At 42.0% G+C, this 17,785-nt stretch overlaps 1 protein-coding gene across 3 annotated transcripts in view; it reads right to left on the reverse strand.

The window, feature by feature from the left end:
* YJEFN3 (YjeF N-terminal domain containing 3) overlaps positions 1-17,785 on the reverse strand; it is a 268,133-nt gene that overhangs the window by 81,632 nt on the left and 168,716 nt on the right. For 2 of the 3 annotated variants that reach the window (XM_073592292.1, XM_073592283.1), the window contains one exon: positions 2,033-2,141. In XM_073592292.1, coding sequence (XP_073448393.1) covers positions 2,033-2,141 — 109 coding nt within the window. Of the gene's footprint in view, positions 1-2,032; positions 2,142-2,408; positions 2,548-17,785 lie in introns of those variants that run through there. The other variant, XM_073592303.1, reaches the window with a different exon arrangement.

Genomic DNA, 17,785 nt, shown 5'->3' on the forward strand with positions numbered 1-17,785 from the left:
AGACAGTAGTGGCCAAAAATAATTGGGACAAGAATGAAAAATGCTGGGCTCAGAAGGATAGTCTGTTATATTTGTTAACATTCAATTTGCAACAATCATGAGGTGAAAATTGTGTTTGATTGATGAAGAAAAAACTAAAACTATGTCCCTTTTTCATACACAGGAAGACCTCAGCCAGGACGAGGCTGTGGAATGTGGCACACAGGAGGAGGCTGTGGAATGTGGCACACAGGAGGAGGCTGTGGAATGTGGCAGCCAGGAGGAGGCGGGGCTTAGTGGCAGCCAGGAGGAGGAGGGGCTAAGTGGCAGCCAGGAGAAGCCTGGGACCAGTCGCAGCCTGACAGAATCGCAGGTTCCTCCCCTCCGCCTTCCATACAAAAGACCGAGGAAGGGGACTCACATGCAGGATTCAGCACTCAGGCTCATTCAGGAGGCTTCTGCGTCCCTCAGAGCCTTACCCACTCCTGAAGAGGCCTTTGCCTGCATGGCTGCCACCAAACTGAAGGGCATGCAGGAGGGTCAACTCCTCATGTGTGAGAAACTTCTTTATAAAGTCCTAACTAAGGGGGTGAGTGGCGAAATCACACCCAATACCGACGTGATTGAGTTGGACCATCCTCCTCCTGCCACAACTCCACCACCACAGCCACAGCGTGGAAGGAAGCGTGGAAGGAAGACCAGAGAGTGATGGCCCTGGGTTCAGTCTGGTCTGACAAAAGATGCAGTCTCTTGTATGACCACAGCCTGGGGACATGTATGTCATCTGCTGCTTTCAGGATCTCTGGGACTTCTGGACCAGACTGCACTACCTTAGATTAAGGACTCCTCGGGCCACCAATTTTGCTTGAAAATAGTTGATGTGTGCCCTGTTCAGCTGTTTCTCCAGTGTTGCCTCCCTCTTTGTTTGGTTCTGAGCCCTTAATAAAGAAATTTTTGTTTCAATTATATACGCCTATGTGTGTTTTCTTTCAAAAACGACAGTTTGTTTGTGAGGAGGCAGGTACATTTCAAAAATACAATGCGAAACACACACAAAAATATTATGGAGTAAAACACAAAAAAAAAAAAAAACATCAGCCTTGGAAAAAATAAAAAAACACAAAAAAAAAAAATGCCTTGACCAAAAAAAAAAAAAGAAATAGTTAAAAACCAACAAAAAAAATTTGGTCAGATGTGACAAATCTAAATATATTGAGGGAATCACAATAAATAATAAAGAAAGAAGTTTGTGAGAAGTCTGTGTGAGTATGAGCAGCAAAACTACTTCATTCTTCTCACATTATAAAGAAGAAGAGAGTGCGCTGTATTAAACTATTTCAAACATTGCAGCCTGACGAAAGTGCTGTATCCATTCTGAATGCTAATTTTACCAGACTGAGCTGTTCCGTCTTGGAATTTCTTCTGAGCATGCGTGGCACTTTGTGCGTCGGAACTGGCCACACACGGTCAGAATTGACGCGATCGGATTTTGTTGTCGGAAAATTTTATAGCCTGCTCTCAAACTTTGTGTGTCGGAAAATCCGATGGAAAAAGTCCGATGGAGCCCACACACGGTTGGAATGTCCAACAGCACGCTCCGATCGGACATTTTCCATCGGAAAATCCGACCGTGTGTACAGGGCATAAGAGGCCTTATTAATAAAACTTTGGAATGGACATTAAAGAGATCTCAAAAACAATGATTGGTTGCTGAGCAAGCCCTTGCAGGCCAAAAACTTACCACAATGTGTGGTGCGTTTTTTGAAGCTGCTTTTCTCCAGCGTGCATGAGGCCTTAATGTAGACAAAGGAAGACTGGTTGAAAACAGGCCATACTTCAATTAGTTACCTCTCTTTTTACAGAGCAACCCTTTTCCTTTCTCTACTTGTGTCCCCTTGTTCATGTGATTTTTGTTCACGGTTTGAAAGACTAATTTTCTACAATGTTCTAATATATTAACTATGCCTTATTTTTATACAGATGAAAACTTTATAAAACTTTATTTAAAAAAAGTACGGAAACACATTTGCTTTGTTACGTCGACACAACATACCTTAGTTACAGCCATTGCACAGCTGTGCCCCAGTATTTCGATAAACTGCTGTTTCCCAAAACGGTAGTCTTCCAGTAATTCGGTTTCTAAGGCTTCTGCTTCCTGTTTACTAAAAAAAAAAAAATAACAATTTATTGTTTGTACTTCCTTTTCACATGATCTAAATTAGGCAGTTACAATATTATTAGTTTTATCTGTCCCAAAGCAAAATTCCTTCATGAGACAACTTTGGTAGAAGCTGTAATTCCCTGACCTCTAGACTGCATACTTGCTCAAGGGCATTGATGCCATTTGCAGTGAAGACACATACTGGCCTAGAAGTAGTATACATACTATAAGTCAAAAACTGTCACCTTCCATCTGAGACTTATTTTACCTTATGACAAATTTGTGCAAGTATAAGTGCAGCATAAACAGAAAGCATTAACAGAGCCTTTTCAAAGCTTCCAGCAACCTTCAAGCAGTTTTCCTGAAGCCTTCAGAATCCAGTATCATCAGTGATCACCAGGCTGGGATGTTTAGATCTTTGTGCCAGTGCTTACTGTCACTCGTCAAGTTCCCTTTTTTCACTTTTAACTGCTAGCATTTTTTAGATTGAGAAAGGAAATCAACTCATCCAAAATACCCCATTCAATGAACGTAAAAAGGAAATGTAGGACTACTTGTGTGTGTTTTAACCAGCTTATGCCATCTTTAAAACTGATAAAGAACAGCACAATGCTAAATGTGTTTGGTATTAAAGCTGTTGTAGGTGTTACCACCGTCCTGAAGAATAGGGGTTGTATGGGTACCGTTACTATACCGTATATTCTAGTAGCAAGTATCGACTTATTGTTCACTAGTCAAATTTATGGGCCAGGGTACCACATCTATCTTTGTGTTATCCTATGCAATACATCTGTTTAACTTTTTTACACAAATTAATAATGGTCTTTTCATAACAGGTACGCCTTTGTCAGGTAATGTAAGGTCTGCTTCATCAGGAGGCCACAAGGATATGATATAGCAAAAATCATTATCCAGAAGTGCCATAGATGGAGAAAAGAAACCCCAACAACAGCAAGGGTCGGGGCAACAAATAGGAAGGGTTGGTCTCCCAGAAAGACTCCATCATACAATGGATCTCTATAAAAGCTGCTCCTTTCTCCAATAAGGTATTGCACATATATTACTATATAATTAGGGTATGTACCTAAGTATTCTTACTTTAATTGTCCATAAATTCCTGGTGAATCAGGTAAAAGATTTAAGCCACAGCTAGGTCTATGTGCACAGTTAGGGGTCCAAATTGCATCAAAACACAGCACCAAGAACCTGCCACATGTTATGGTACTAATAAAGTCCGACATTCCTTGGGGGGGAACTGTCTTGATCCACCAGTGGGTACTTGGAAAAGAAAACATATCATTTTTTTTGGAAATAGTTATATTTGCCATATAGACCCTTTGGTCTTTATTGCTAAAAAAAAAAAGTGAAGCTTTTCTTTAGAACCTAAACAGAACACAAATTGTAAAACCAGACAATCAAAAGGCAAAAAACTTGACAAAAATAAAATTTTCATGTTCAATGTCTCCAACACATTTGCACATAAATAATGTTTAATTGCTAAGTAAATGATTATGAGTAATACACTACAATCACTACTGGAGGTATAATATCACATTCACCAAGACATCAGAGTTATGGTAACTGTTTAATTAAATATAATTTTATGTAAGCAGATCATTTGCATATGTGATAAACACACCCACGCTTTATTCATCTAATACAACTGTTGTGTTTCTTACTGGACTGAAGAAATGCCTTGGGCTGAAAAGCAAATACAACACCAGCTGTTAACCTCTTATGCCTGTAGTGGAAGAGGGAGATATGGGAATGCATTTATATATACAGGGATGCTCAATGTAGAGCTTGTACACACGAGCACCAGGTGCATGATGCTCCTGTTTATATTTTCTATGCCAGCTGAATTGAAAGGGGGTGTTCTTAAGGGAGACATTAGTAAGAACCAGTGCTGCCTGTGAATAGTGATGCATACTGATATTCACATTCTTTCCATTGCAATACTACACGAAACAAAGCAAATACTTCACTTAACACCCATGTGTATTGAGCATATCGTTTTTATTAAGTAGTACACAAAACACTTCACTTAACATCCATATGTATTGAGCATATCGTTTTTTTTTAAGTTTTAGGTCATTACAATGCAGCATATGACATAATGTTGAAGTACAAAATCAAGGACAATTTTCATGTACGGAGAGCTAACATCTCTAACATATAGCATATTGTGTATTACAGTAATATGGTATCAAAGGATTTTTCTTTACAGTTTCAATGAGATCACATCATAGGTAAACACATCAATAATGCAGTAAAGCTACACATTGGATTGTTAGATACATACTGTATAAACATAAGAACAGTGTGTGTATAAGTAGTAGACAATCCAGGGTATGCAACCAAATTAAAAAAAAAAAATTCAGCCTACACTGACTAGATTTATAATAACAAGTTTCCCAACTAGGTAAGTGTGTAAGGCAGGCATGTCCAAAGTCTGGCCCTCAGGCCAATTGCAGCCTGCGTTATGGTTTAATGTGGCCCCTACTGGTAATTTGGATATACAGTTGTGCACATAAGTTTACATACCCTGGCAGAATTTATGATTTCTTGGCCATTTTTCAGAGAATATGAAAGATAACACAAACACTTTCCTTTCACCCATGGTTCGTGTTTGGCTGAAGCCATTTATTATCAATCAACTGTGTTTACTCTTTTTAAATCATAATCACAATCATGTCATCATAAAGTAGTGGAAGAGGACTCCAGTGGCAATCTGTGAAGCTCTGGTGAACTCCATGCCCAAGAGGTTTAAGGAAGTGCTGTAAAATAATGGTGGCCACACAAAATATTGACACTTTGGGCCGAATTTGGACATTTTCACTTAGGGGTGTACTCACTTTTGTTGCCAGTGGTTTAGACATCAATGGCTGTGTGTTGAGTTATTTTGAGGGGACAGCAAATTTACACTGTTATACAAGCTGTACACTCACTACTTTACATTGTAGCAAAGTGTTCTTCAATGTTGTCACATGAAAAGAATAAAATATTTACAAAAATGTGAGGGGTGTACTCACTTTTGTGAGAAACTGTATATATCCAAATAACTCGCCCAAGCTCATCTACTCACCACACACAGCCACAAAGGCAAGAGAATTCTTGTTGGGCAGTGTATTAGTGCTCGAAAGGAACACACTTTATGCCGTGTACACACAATCGCACATTGCGACAACAAAATCCATGTTTTTTCTCCAACGGATGTTGGCTCAAACTTGTCTTGCATACACACGGTCACACAAATCTTGTTGGAAATTCAGAACGTTAAGAATGCGGTTACGTACAACACGTTCGACAAGCCGAGAAAAATTAAGTTCAATAGCCAGTGCGGCTCTTCTGCTTGATTCCGAGCATGCATGGAACTTTGTGCGTTGGAATTGTGTACACACGATCAGAATTTACGACAACGGACTTTGTTGTCGGAAAATTTGAGATCCAGGTCTCAAATTTTGTTTGTCGGAAATTCTGACGGAAAATGTCCGATAGAGCCTACACGCGGTCGGAATTTCCAACAACAAGCTGCCATCGAACATTTCCCGTCAGAAAATCCGACCGTGTGTACGCGGCATTAGACCGAATTTTAATGGTTCAAAGAACGTCTGGCAAAATGGTTGGCCCTCACGCATGTACACTTCATCAAATCTGGCCATCTTTGAAAAAAGTTTGGACACCCCTGGTGTAAGGGCAGGAGAATACTGGACGTTTAAAAAAGAAAGCGTGAAAAAGGCAAAGCTTGATTCATCAAGGGAACCCAGGAAAACATTTGCTAAACTCAAATATTTAGAGCTGAATCTCACTGAAATTTATGGGAGCCTAATTTTGCCAATTTCTGGTATTCAAAGGTAAATTTTCAAGCTTTTTGAAGGATAAGTTAACCTTTAGGAGTATGTTACATGATATTCCCATATTTAGGGTGTAACATGCTCCTATACTGCCACCTCCCGTTGCCAGCGCTCCCCGCTCTGTGACAGCGGATGAGGGATCGTCTTCCCAGGTCTGATATAAGAGGTGGAGAAACTTGATGGGACAATCCCAGTACCATCCCCAATTGAACAATAATAAAATAAATCATTTCCAGTCGATCCAATGGGAAGGATGGGAAAATGAGAATTTTATATGTGCCAATAAATTCAATATACATATGGATAAAATACAATTTTTATTTACACAATAAAATAATTAAAAACCATATCACACAAAACCCATCAGTCAGTTGTATGATAAACACACTACAGATCTTAGGCGTGCGCAGGGAGTGTGCCAGGTGTGCGCTAATCACACCCATGCGGAGTAAATTCCCCCTGCTGCCCGGGTCTATGTCATTTGCCAGCTGCTTCTTTTTCTGAATGAGCACAGTGAGTGATTGGTACAGATCACTCTCTGTGTTCATTCATAACTGACACCAGCAACATTTAAATACATTTTAAAATATTTGTTTACATTTATATGTGTTTGTGTATATCTGTATATATATATATATATATATCAAAACGGTTAGTCTGGTTAATGGTACAACACCCTTATATTAGGCACCTCATCCCAATAAATATGAAAAAAGATTGGGGGATTGAGGGGGATTTTGGCGGTACCAAGGAAAAACAGAATAATTTCAACTGATTAAAAAATAGAAAATTGTTTATTTATACATAGTTAAAATTGTACAGAATATATAATCAATTCAAGTAGCAAAAACTGGGTGGTCATGTTGTACAAAGAATTCAGGATCGATAAGAAATACGCAGCACACTAGCCCGACGTGTTTCGCAATTAGCAATTAGTAATTGCGAAACATGTCGGGCTAGTGTGCTACGTATTTTTTATATACAGTATCTCACAAAAGTAAATACACCCCTCACATTTTTGTAAATATTTTATTATATCTTTTCATGTGACAACACTGAAGAAATGACACTTTGCTACAATGTAAAGTAGTGAGTGTACAGCTTGTATAACAGTGTAAATTTGCTTTCCCCTCAAAATAACTCAACACGCATCCATTAATGTCTAAACCGCTGGCAACAAAAGTGAGTACACCCCTAAGTGAAAATGTCCATATTGGGCCCAAAGTGTCAATATTTTGTGTGGCCACCATTATTTTCCAGCACTGCCTTAACCCTCTTGGGCATGGAGTTCACCAGAGCTTCACAGGTTGCCACTGGAGTCCTCTTCCACTCCTGCATGACGACATCACGGAGCTGGTGGATGTTAAAGATCTTGCGCTCCTCCACCTTTTGTTTGAGGATGCCCCACAGATGCTCAATAGGGTTTAGGTCAGGAGACATGCTTGGCCGGTCCATCACTTTTACCCTCAGCTTCTTTAGCAATGCAGTGGTCATCTTGGAGGTGTGTTTGGGGTCATTATCATGTTGGAATACTGCCCTGCGGCCCAGTCTCTGAAGGGAGAGGATCATTCTCTGCTTCAGTATGTCACAGTACATGATGGCATTCATGGTTCCTTCCCAAAACTGTAGCTCCCCAGTGTCAGCAGCACTCATGCAGCGCCAGACCATAACACTCCCACCACCATGCTTGACTGCAGGCAAGACACACTTGTCTGTACTCCTCACCTGGTTGTCGCCACACATGCTTGACACCATCTGAACCAAATAAGTTTATCTTCGTCTCATCAGACCACAGCACATGGTTCCAGTAATCCATGTCCTTAGTCTGCTTGTCTTCAGCAAACTGTTTGCAGGCTTTCTTGTGCATCATCTTTAGAAGAGGCTTCCTTCATGGACAACAGCCATGAAGACCAATTTGATGTAGTGTGCGGCGTATGCTCTGAGCACTGACAGGCTGACCCTTCAACTTCTGCAGCAATGTTGACAGCACTCATACGTCTATTTCCCAAAGACAACCTCTGGATATGACGCTGAGCACAAGAACTTAACTTCTTTGGTTGACCATGGAAAGGCCTGTTCTGAGTGGAACCTGTCCTGTTAAACTGCTGCATGGTCTTGACCACTGTACTGCAGCTCAGTTTCAGGGTCTTGGCAATCTTATAGCCTAGACCATCTTTATGGAGAGCAACAATACTTTTTTTCAGATCCTCAGAGAGTTCTTTGCCATGAGGTGCCATGTTGAACTTCCAGTGACCAATATGAAAGAGTGAGAGTGATAACACCAAATTTAACACACCTGCTCCCCATTCACACCTGAGACCTTGTAACACCAACGAATCACATGACACCGGGGAGGGAAAATAGCTAATTGGGCCCAATTTTTGGCATTTTCACTTAGGGGTGTACTCACTTTTGTTGCCAGCGGTTTAGACATAAATGGCTGTGTGTTGAGTTATTTTGAGGGGAAAGCAAATTTACACTGTTATACAAGCTGTACACTCACTACTTTACATTGTAGCAAAGTGTCATTTCTTCAGTGTTGTCACATGAAAAGATATAATAACATATTTATAAAAATGTGAGGGGTGTACTCACTTTTGTGAGATACTGTGTGTGTGTGTATATATATATATATATATATATATATATATATATATATATATATATATATATATATATATATATATATATACACACACACACCGGTATACACACACACACACACACACACACACACACACACACACACACACACACACACACACAAACACATGTGTGTTTGAGCTTTGCACATTCTAATGCAATAGCCTGCACACACCGATTCTACAGATACATGGTGGAGCAACACGTTTTGCTTGTGAATTGCTTCGTCAGGATCCACTTACAATATTATGGGATATGGTAGGTGACAAATGATATACAGGGGTTGGAGAAAATTATGGAAACAAGTATGGTAAAAGAACAAAATTTGTGTGGTAAGGCCCTGGTTTATTGCCGAGGGTGACAGGCTGCTTAAAAAACAGCGCTGCTTTAATCCTTAGTACCAGTTTTGAATGAAAAAAAAACAAAAAACTGTCTTCTGTTTCTCTTCTGCATGATTCTCTATAAAATCACACAATAAGCAGAAGTACTGTCCCTCCTGTTCTGCAAACAGTGTCTATAAACTGATGTGAAAGACTTTAGGGAAGCAGAACTGTCAGATTCTATACTCTAGAACTTCCTCCTAATGTGATGCTGTGTGTGTATCCTACATGAGTGGCTTGTCTAAGGGAGTGATTTTTTACATTCTATTTAGAAAGTGTGTTTTTACATATTAAATCCAGAGTTTCCTTTTTAGCATCTTCTGTGACTACCCCCCCCCCCCCTTTTCAGTTGTGTGCCTTTCAGTCTGTGTGGCTGATTTGTGCAGTGTGTAATCTAGTATAGATCTTTGGCCAGAATTGGGGGCCAGATATACAGTTCCTGCTATTACTTAGGTTCATTGTGTCTGTGTGATGTGGGGACCTAGGAATAGATGAATTCTTGAGGAAGTCTCACCACCGTGTGAGATGGGTAATTGTACCACCGAGTACACCCCAGATTGGGATCTGTGTGATCGATCCCACCAGAAGCTCCTCCTGGATTGCCAAAGATTTTCACTTTGGTAAAAGGAGTGGCCGAGTTTCTCAAGGAATGGAACAAAGGCACACAGGGGTTTTGTACCACTAGAAGGCTAAGACAAATGACAAAATGATTGATAAAAGGAAATTATAGAAACGTATTGTCCTGTATATGAATATTAACCTAATAATAACATTGCTAAATAACTGCAAGCACATTATACACTGCCACCCAGCGTACTTATAATGACCTAAGTAGACAAATGGATTGGAGCCCATTGTAGATGTGTACGCCAGGAAAAAAAAAGGGAAAGTGCAGTCTTATTAGAGAAATGTGCTAATATTTTTGTCTACAGGGTGTAGTTGGCTAAGTGTGAGCGTTATGTTTGTTGTATATATGTGTGTGAGATCCATGGATTGTTATGTCTTGTTAGTTGTATTAATATGCCCAAAGTGCTGTATCAGCAAAACAGTTGATCCAAACCACGACTTTACCTACATGGAGTTTGCGTGTTCTCCCTGTGCCTGCATGGGTTTCCTCCGGGTACTCCGGTTTCTTCCTACACTCCGGGGAAATGCTGGTAGTTTAATTGTATTCTGTCTAAATTGTCCCTAGTGTATGTATGAATGTGAGTTAGGGACCTTAGGATTATAAGCTTCTTGAGGGTAGGGACTGATGAATGTGAAATGATAGTAACCCAGTATGAATATGGGTGGGATGATGATTTGTTTTGTGTTTGTTATGTATGTTTTAAAGTGATAGGACATTGCCACAAGGACAATTACAGGTAACAAGACAGTGGTATGTTGGTCATTGCAACTTTTAGAAGTGTGACCTTAAAAAAGACTAAAAAATTTATTTCTGCCTTAAAATCGTGAACAATTTGATCTATACAATTTGGGTATAAAAAAAAAAAAATACTTCAGATTGTAAAATTGTGTGCAATGTGTAGTCATTTTGCACTGTGGTCAATTTAATATGAAAAAGAAAACGTAAAAATATTATATTTGCTTATTCTAAAAGAAAAGTTAATCTAAAAACTGTGAGCTGAAAATCGTTAATTTAAATACTTACTGGGGTGGCTAATCATGTGGTCATTGGAGCCACACCCAATACATTTAATAAAATTGATAAAAATAATTAAAGTGAAATGTTAAAAGATTACTGACGGAAAAAAAAATTTTTCACTAATGATTAACGTTAAAAATAAGGAATGGTGTTTTTTCTTTGACACAGGTTAAATTGCATGGCTTGTGTGTGTGAACAGATGTATTGCCATGCAAATTGAGTGAACTGTAAAAAAAAAAAAAAAAAAAAAAGAAAGAAAGAAAGTAAATACTTCCTAATAATGTGTATATGTATATGTGTATATTAACGGTAATCTTTGTTTCCATAGAAGAAACAGTTTTTGAAGAAGTTTTCCAATGTGCTCAGTATGGTGAAGTATAACTGTCTTGCAAGACAAAGGGGAATTTATAAAAAAAAAATCATTTTTTTCTGAGCTGCTCATTTTTAACCATAGTGAATACGTTTTTTTTTTATATAGTAATGGTATACCATACTTAAAATCCATGTGGTAACATTTAGTTTGACGTAAAACAATTTTTGGTATTAGAAAAAGTACACTGGTAAAACATCTAAGAAAGAAAATGTTCACAGTGCTTACTGTATGCTAAATATCTCTAACCTTTGGTTTATTTTTAGGAGGAAAATATAATGTGTTTTGTTACTAAAATGTTGATGCTTATTCCTCAGATTAGTTCTATGCCCTGAGTTGATTGATTTAAGGTCTTCAGAACAGAAGGAGACCACAGTCTTCAAAGACAATTCACCAATGGAAGTATTGTTCTAAAGTGTTTCTATTTTCATATGTAAACATTTATGGGTTTCACCCCCCACTAGCTAAATCTTGATGTAGTCATCTGAGTCTGTACTGCCCTTAGCAGTTTCCTGTTCCTATTTACAGTATAAGGTGCTAAACTTTTTTTGTTGTGTTATGATCTGACATGTATGAGCTTTGAAATTTAACGCGTTTCAATGCCCTAGATCACAGGTGTCAAACACAAGGCCCGTGGACCGAGTCCGGCCCTCCAGGCCATTTCATGTGGCCCTCGCACCTCTACTGCAGCTGCAGGAGTGCTCCAGCCCTCCTCTGGTCCTCCTCCAGACCAGACTTTCTGCTCTCAAGCAATGCATCCAGCTTCTTTACAGCAGCAGCATAAGGAAAGGGGGTGCACTGTGATGTTAGAGAAGTGAAGATGAAAAAGTTATTAGGATTGAAATGAATAATTGCTGCTCTAGTTTAAACACCTATGATAACAAATAAAGAAAAAAGACACAAGCCCATCAAGTCCATGTGTGTGATTATTGTATTGGTATTGGCATTTAGTTCCAATGCTTTAACTAATAAGGTCTGCGGTTGTATCTTGTCCCACAAAACTTGTTTTTAAGACTAGATTAAACCTCTTGTTAATTGAATTAGCTACATGCCCAGCCAGTACTGCCTTTTCAAGCTGAAGCAGATTGTCTTAGGCTTTGAATAATAATGTTCCAAGCAAGTCTGCCTTTGTGTCTCCAAGTGTATTTTAAGCTTGTTTCCTGTTCGGTGACACCATGCAACTTCACTACTCTAATGCCCCGTACACACGGTCGGACATTGATTGGACATTCCGACAACAAAATCCATGGATTTTTTCCGACGGATGTTGGCTCAAACTTGTCTTGCATACACACAGTCACACAAAGTTGTCGGAAAATCTGATCATTCTGAACGCGGTGACGTAAAACACATACGTCGGGACTATAAACGGGGTAGTAGCCAATAGCTTTCGTCTCTTAATTTATTCTGAGCATGCGTGGCGCTTTGTGCATCGGATTTGTGTACACACGATCGGGATTTCCGACAACGGATTTTGTTGTCGGAAAATGTTATATCCTGCTCTCAAACTTTGTGTCGGAAATTCCAATAGAAAATGTGTGATGGAGCCTACACACGGTCAGAATTTCTGACAACAAGGTCCTATCACACATTTTCCATCGGAAAATCCGACCGTGTGTACAGGGCATTATAGATTCCTGTGTGACTGTTTGCATGGCTACTCATTTCTAGCTGTCTTATGTGTCTTTGTGTATCTATCCCCAATGTCTGTGTGTGTCCAGGCACACACCTGTCAGCTTGAATTTTACTCCTTACTGTTTAGTGATCCCAGCACCTCAGCGCTGCAAGGGATTCTCATTTGTCCATTGGCCCTTAGTTCTAAGTATCTGCTTGCTTGGTGAGTGAGTGTGAGTAAGATGGGCCGCAACCGGGGAACTAAAAAAGGAAAAGAAAGGCGCCTCTAAGTGCAGGATGCAAAATTTATTAAAGTGCACGAAGGGTTAAAAGCACTTACAAGATTGTTGAGTGTTAAAAGACATGATGAAATCAGGAGTCCTCATCTGTGGCATGTGTCCATCCTCAGCATGGTGGTAGAGAGCAGTGTAGAGCCGTCTAGCAGCTGTAAAGCGTTCTCATGCCTGTTGGAAAGAGGAGGCAGCCTGTATTCACTGCGGGACACACGAGGCTGATGGTGTCAATGTAGAGAAGGGGTCTGTCTGCAGCTCAAACCATCTCTACCATCAAGAGCTCTGGAGAAGACAAGGCAGTTCCTTAGACTCTGCGCCTCGGCCCTTTCAAGGGCCCTCACCATTGTTGCATGTGTGGACATGCTGCATTCTCCCCAGATAGTACAATTAGGTATCCTTCCTGCCTTAGAATCCTTGTACACATTAACTATATCTTGTGTATCTGACTTCCTGTGAACCCTGAACCCCGGTACTGCACTATACTCCTGTCATTCTTGTAAATCCTGTATTCTGTGCTCTCTTGTTCCTGTAGGATCACTGATCCAAGCCATACGTGATAGGCCCTCCCCCCTCTGAGAAACCAATTGTTCATGATAAATGTTTCATTGAATTCAGGATAGTCTAGACCACAGGTGTCAAACACAAGGCCCGTGGACCAAATTCGGCCCTCCAGGACATTTCATGTGGCCCTCGCACCTCTCCTGCAGCTGCAGGAGAGCTCCAGCCCTCCTCTGGTCCTCCTCCAGACCACTACTTTCTGCTTTCAAGCAATGCATCCAGCTTCTTCCCAGCAGCAGCATAAGGAAAGGGGGTGCACTGTGATGTTAGGGAGAGTAGGGGACTCAACTTCTGATGGTGGGGTGGCTCTGGACATCTAATGTAAGGTGGAGGGGATGTGCTGGACATCTTACAGATACAACTGCCCCTTTTGAGGACAATCATAATGCTGATGCGGCCCACAATGAAACTGAGTTTGACACCCCTGGTCTAGACAGTTTAGTTTAAATAACAGTTGAATAACATTTTATACAAAATGAGAATGGTTTCTCTTTGTATTAAGATGTTTTTCTTTTCTTCTAGGTCTTATTACCTCTAGAACATAGATTTACTTCAGCAGTAAAAAACTCAACGGCTTTATGGGCATTTTTGTTAATGATCTAATGTTGGACTAACAATCTGAGTGAAGCCATCTTCAAAAACATCCTCCATCATTCCTTGGCTTTATGACATGAGCCACAAACAGCATTGATGGAAAAGAGTAGGGATGAGCCGAACACCCCCCGGTTCGGTTCGCACCAGAACCCGCGAACGGACCGAAAGTTCGCACGAACGTTAGAACCCCATTGACGTCTATGGGACTCGAACGTTCGAAATCAAAAGTGCTCATTTTAAAGGCTAATTTGCATGGTATTGTCCTAAAAAGGGTTTGGGGACCCGGGTCCTACCCCAGGGGACATGTATCAATGCAAAAAAAACTTTTAAAAACGGCCGTTTTTTCGGGAGCAGTGATTTTAATGATGCTTAAAGTAAAAAAAAAAAAGTGAAATATTCCTTTAAATATCGTACCTGGGGGGTGTCTATAGTATGCCTGTAAAGTGACGCGTGTTTCCCATGTTTAGAACAGTCCCTGCACCAAATGTCATTTTTAAAGGAAAAAATCTCATTTAAAACTGCTTGCGGGTTTAATGTCATGTCGGGTCATGGCAATATGGATGAAAATCAGTGAGACAAACGGCATGGGTACCCCCCAGTCCATTACCAGGCCCTTTGGGTCTTGTATGGATATTAAGGGGAACCCCGCACCCAAATTAAAATAAGGAAAGGTGTGGGGCCACCAGGCCCTATATACTCTGAACAGCAGTATACAGGCGGTGCAAACAAGACAGGGACTGTAGGTTTGTTGTTAAGTAGAATCTGTTTGTAATTTTGAACATTTTTAACGTGTTTAGCTCCAGCCAAAAAATCTTTTCTAAGCTTTTTGGAAAACATAGGGAAGGGTTATCACCCCTGTGACATTTGTTTTGCTGTCTTTCCTCCTCTTCAGAAGATTTCACCTCACTTTTTTGTCCCAATGAAAAATGTTTTTTGAAAATTTGGGTTTTTTTGTGGAACAAGGATTGGAAAGCATCAGTGGAAAGGAGAAATTGTTTTCCCATATTAACTCTTACAGGAGAGAATTTCCCTTCCTAGGGGTAGATTTCATCTCACTTCCTGTTGTCTCCTTCCGTTTGCAAGTAGGAGTCGTTTGTAAGTTAGATGTTTGAAAGTAGGGTCCTGCCCTATATACTCAGCAGAAATTTGGGCCTTAGGTGTTGCTGTGGCCACAACACTGTAAGCCCTCACAGGGCCCTGCTGTGAAATATTAGATCAAGAATTGTAATTACATGCCCCTGTTGAACAGGAGCTGAAAAATTAGGCCTTAGGCACTGGTGCTGGTGCCACAACACTGCAACCCCTCACAGACACTCTAGTTGGAACGCAGGAACGAGCCCTGCTGCAAATTATTGCTTCAAAAATTGTAATTACACGCCCCTGTTAGACAGGGGCAGAAAAATTGGGCCTTAGGCACTGGTGCTGGTGCCACAACACTGCAACCCCTCACAGACACTCTAGTTGGAACGCAGGAACGAGCCCTGCTGCAAAGTATTGCATCAAAAATTGTAATTACACGCCCCTGTTAGACAGGGGCAGAAAAATTGGGCCCTAGGCACTGGTGCTGGTGCCACAACACTGCAACCCCTCACAGACACTCTAGTTGGAATGCAGGAACGAGCCCTGCTGCAAAGTATTACATCAAAAATTGTAATTACACGCCCCTGTTAAACAGGGGCTGAAAAATTGTGCCTTAGGCACTGGTGGTGGCGCCCAGAACCAAAAATGTTCTTACAAGCTATCAGCGTGATGATTGAGGAGGAAGAGGATAATTACTCAGGGATAGTCACTCAGCATCAGCATAGGCAGTCTTTGAAGGGATCTGAGATTTCAAAAAAAATTATTCGGTTACATCAGCATCAGGTGCTTGGTAGCTGGTGGTGATCCAAGACTCATTCATTTTTATGAAGGTCAGCCGATCGACCGAGTCGGTGGACAGACGCACCCTGTGATCGGTTACCACGCCTCCAGCAGCACTGAATGTGCGTTCCGAAAGAACGCTGGATGCAGGACAGGCCAGTAGCTCAATTGCATACTGTGCAAGCTCTGGCCAGTGATCCATCCTCAAGACCCAGTAACCCAGAGGATTTTCGGTGGGAAAGGTGTCCAAGTCTGATCTTGCCCCTAGGTATTCCTGCACCATGTAAAACAGACGCTGGCGATGGTTGCTGGAACCGATCATACCTTGGGGCTGCGGACCAAAAAATTGTCTGAACGCATCGGTCAGACGGCCACCTTCTCCACCGCTCCTTCTTTGACTGACCGAAGCCTCAGCAACACGTTGTCCAGAAACAGGAGTTTGTAACCTCCCAGTCTCTGGGAACGCGTTGCACAGACCTTTCTGCAAGGCCTCCCGAAGATGTTTCATCCTCTGCTCCCTCTGCGATGGCAAGATAAGGTCCGCAACCTTACCCTTGTAACGTGGATCAAGGAGGGTTGCCAGCCAGTATTGGTCCTTCTCCTTGATACCACGAATACGAGGATCCTTACGCAGGCTTTGCAGGATCAGGGAGGCCATGCAGCGTAGGTTTGCTGAGGCATTTGGTCCGGAGTCCTCTGGGTCACTAAGAACGACATGGTCCGCAGCCACCTCCTCCCAGCCACGTACAAGTCCATGTGTTTCTTGGGACTGATCCCTTAAAGACTGCTGCTGATGCTGAGTGCCAGGCTCCACCTCCATACTGACACAATCTTCCTCCTCCTCCTCTTCCTCCTCGTCCTCTTCCTGTGTGATCGGCGGGCACGCAGGAACACTGTCTGGATAAAGGGGGCCTTGAGAGCTAAGGAAGTCCTCCTCTTCCTGCCTCTGTTCTGCCTCAAGTGCCCTGTCCATTATTCCACGCAGCGTGTGCTCCAACAGGTGGACAAGGGGGACAGTGTCACTGATGCATGCACTGTCACTGCTCACCATCCTCGTGGCCTCCTCGAATGGTGACAGGACAGTGCATGCATCCCTGATCATGGCCCACTGGCGTGGGGAAAAAAAACCAAGCTCCCCTGACCCTGTCCTGGTGCCATAGTCGCACAGGTACTCATTGATGGCCCTCTGCTGCGTGTGCAGCCGCTGCAGCATGGCCAACGTTGAGTTCCACCTGGTGGGCATGTCACAGATTAGGCGGTTCTTGGGCAGGTTAAACTCCTTTTGGAGGTCCGTCAGCCGAGCACTGGCATTATATGACCGGCGGAAATGCACACAGACTTTCCTGGCCTGCCTCAGGACATCCTGTAAGCCCGGGTACCTGCCCAAGAACCGCTGCACCACCAAGTTAAGGACGTGAGCCAAACAGGGCACATGGGTCATTTGTCCCTGTCGGAGGGCAGAGAGGAGGTTGGTGCCATTGTCGCAAACCACCATTCCTGCCTTAAGTTGGCGTGGCGTCAACCACCTCTGAACCTGCCCCTGCAGAGCTGACAGAACCTCTGCCCCAGTGTGGCTCCTGTCCCCCAAGCACACCAGCTCAAGCACCGCATGGCATCTTTTGGCCTGCGTACTTGCGTAGCCCCTTGAACGCCTACGGAGCACCGCTGGTTCCGAGGAAGAGGCCATGGAGGAAGAAGAAGAGGAGGGGGTGGAGGAGAGAGGTGTGTCACAATCAGCATTTTGGAGGCGTGGTGGCGGAACAACCTCCAACACTACTGCACCTTGTCCTGCATCCTTCCCAGCTGCCAGCAGAGTCACCCAATGCGCCGTGAA

Source organism: Aquarana catesbeiana, linkage group LG01, assembly GCF_042186555.1.
Source record: "Aquarana catesbeiana isolate 2022-GZ linkage group LG01, ASM4218655v1, whole genome shotgun sequence".
Taxonomy (NCBI): Eukaryota; Metazoa; Chordata; class Amphibia; order Anura; family Ranidae; genus Aquarana; species Aquarana catesbeiana.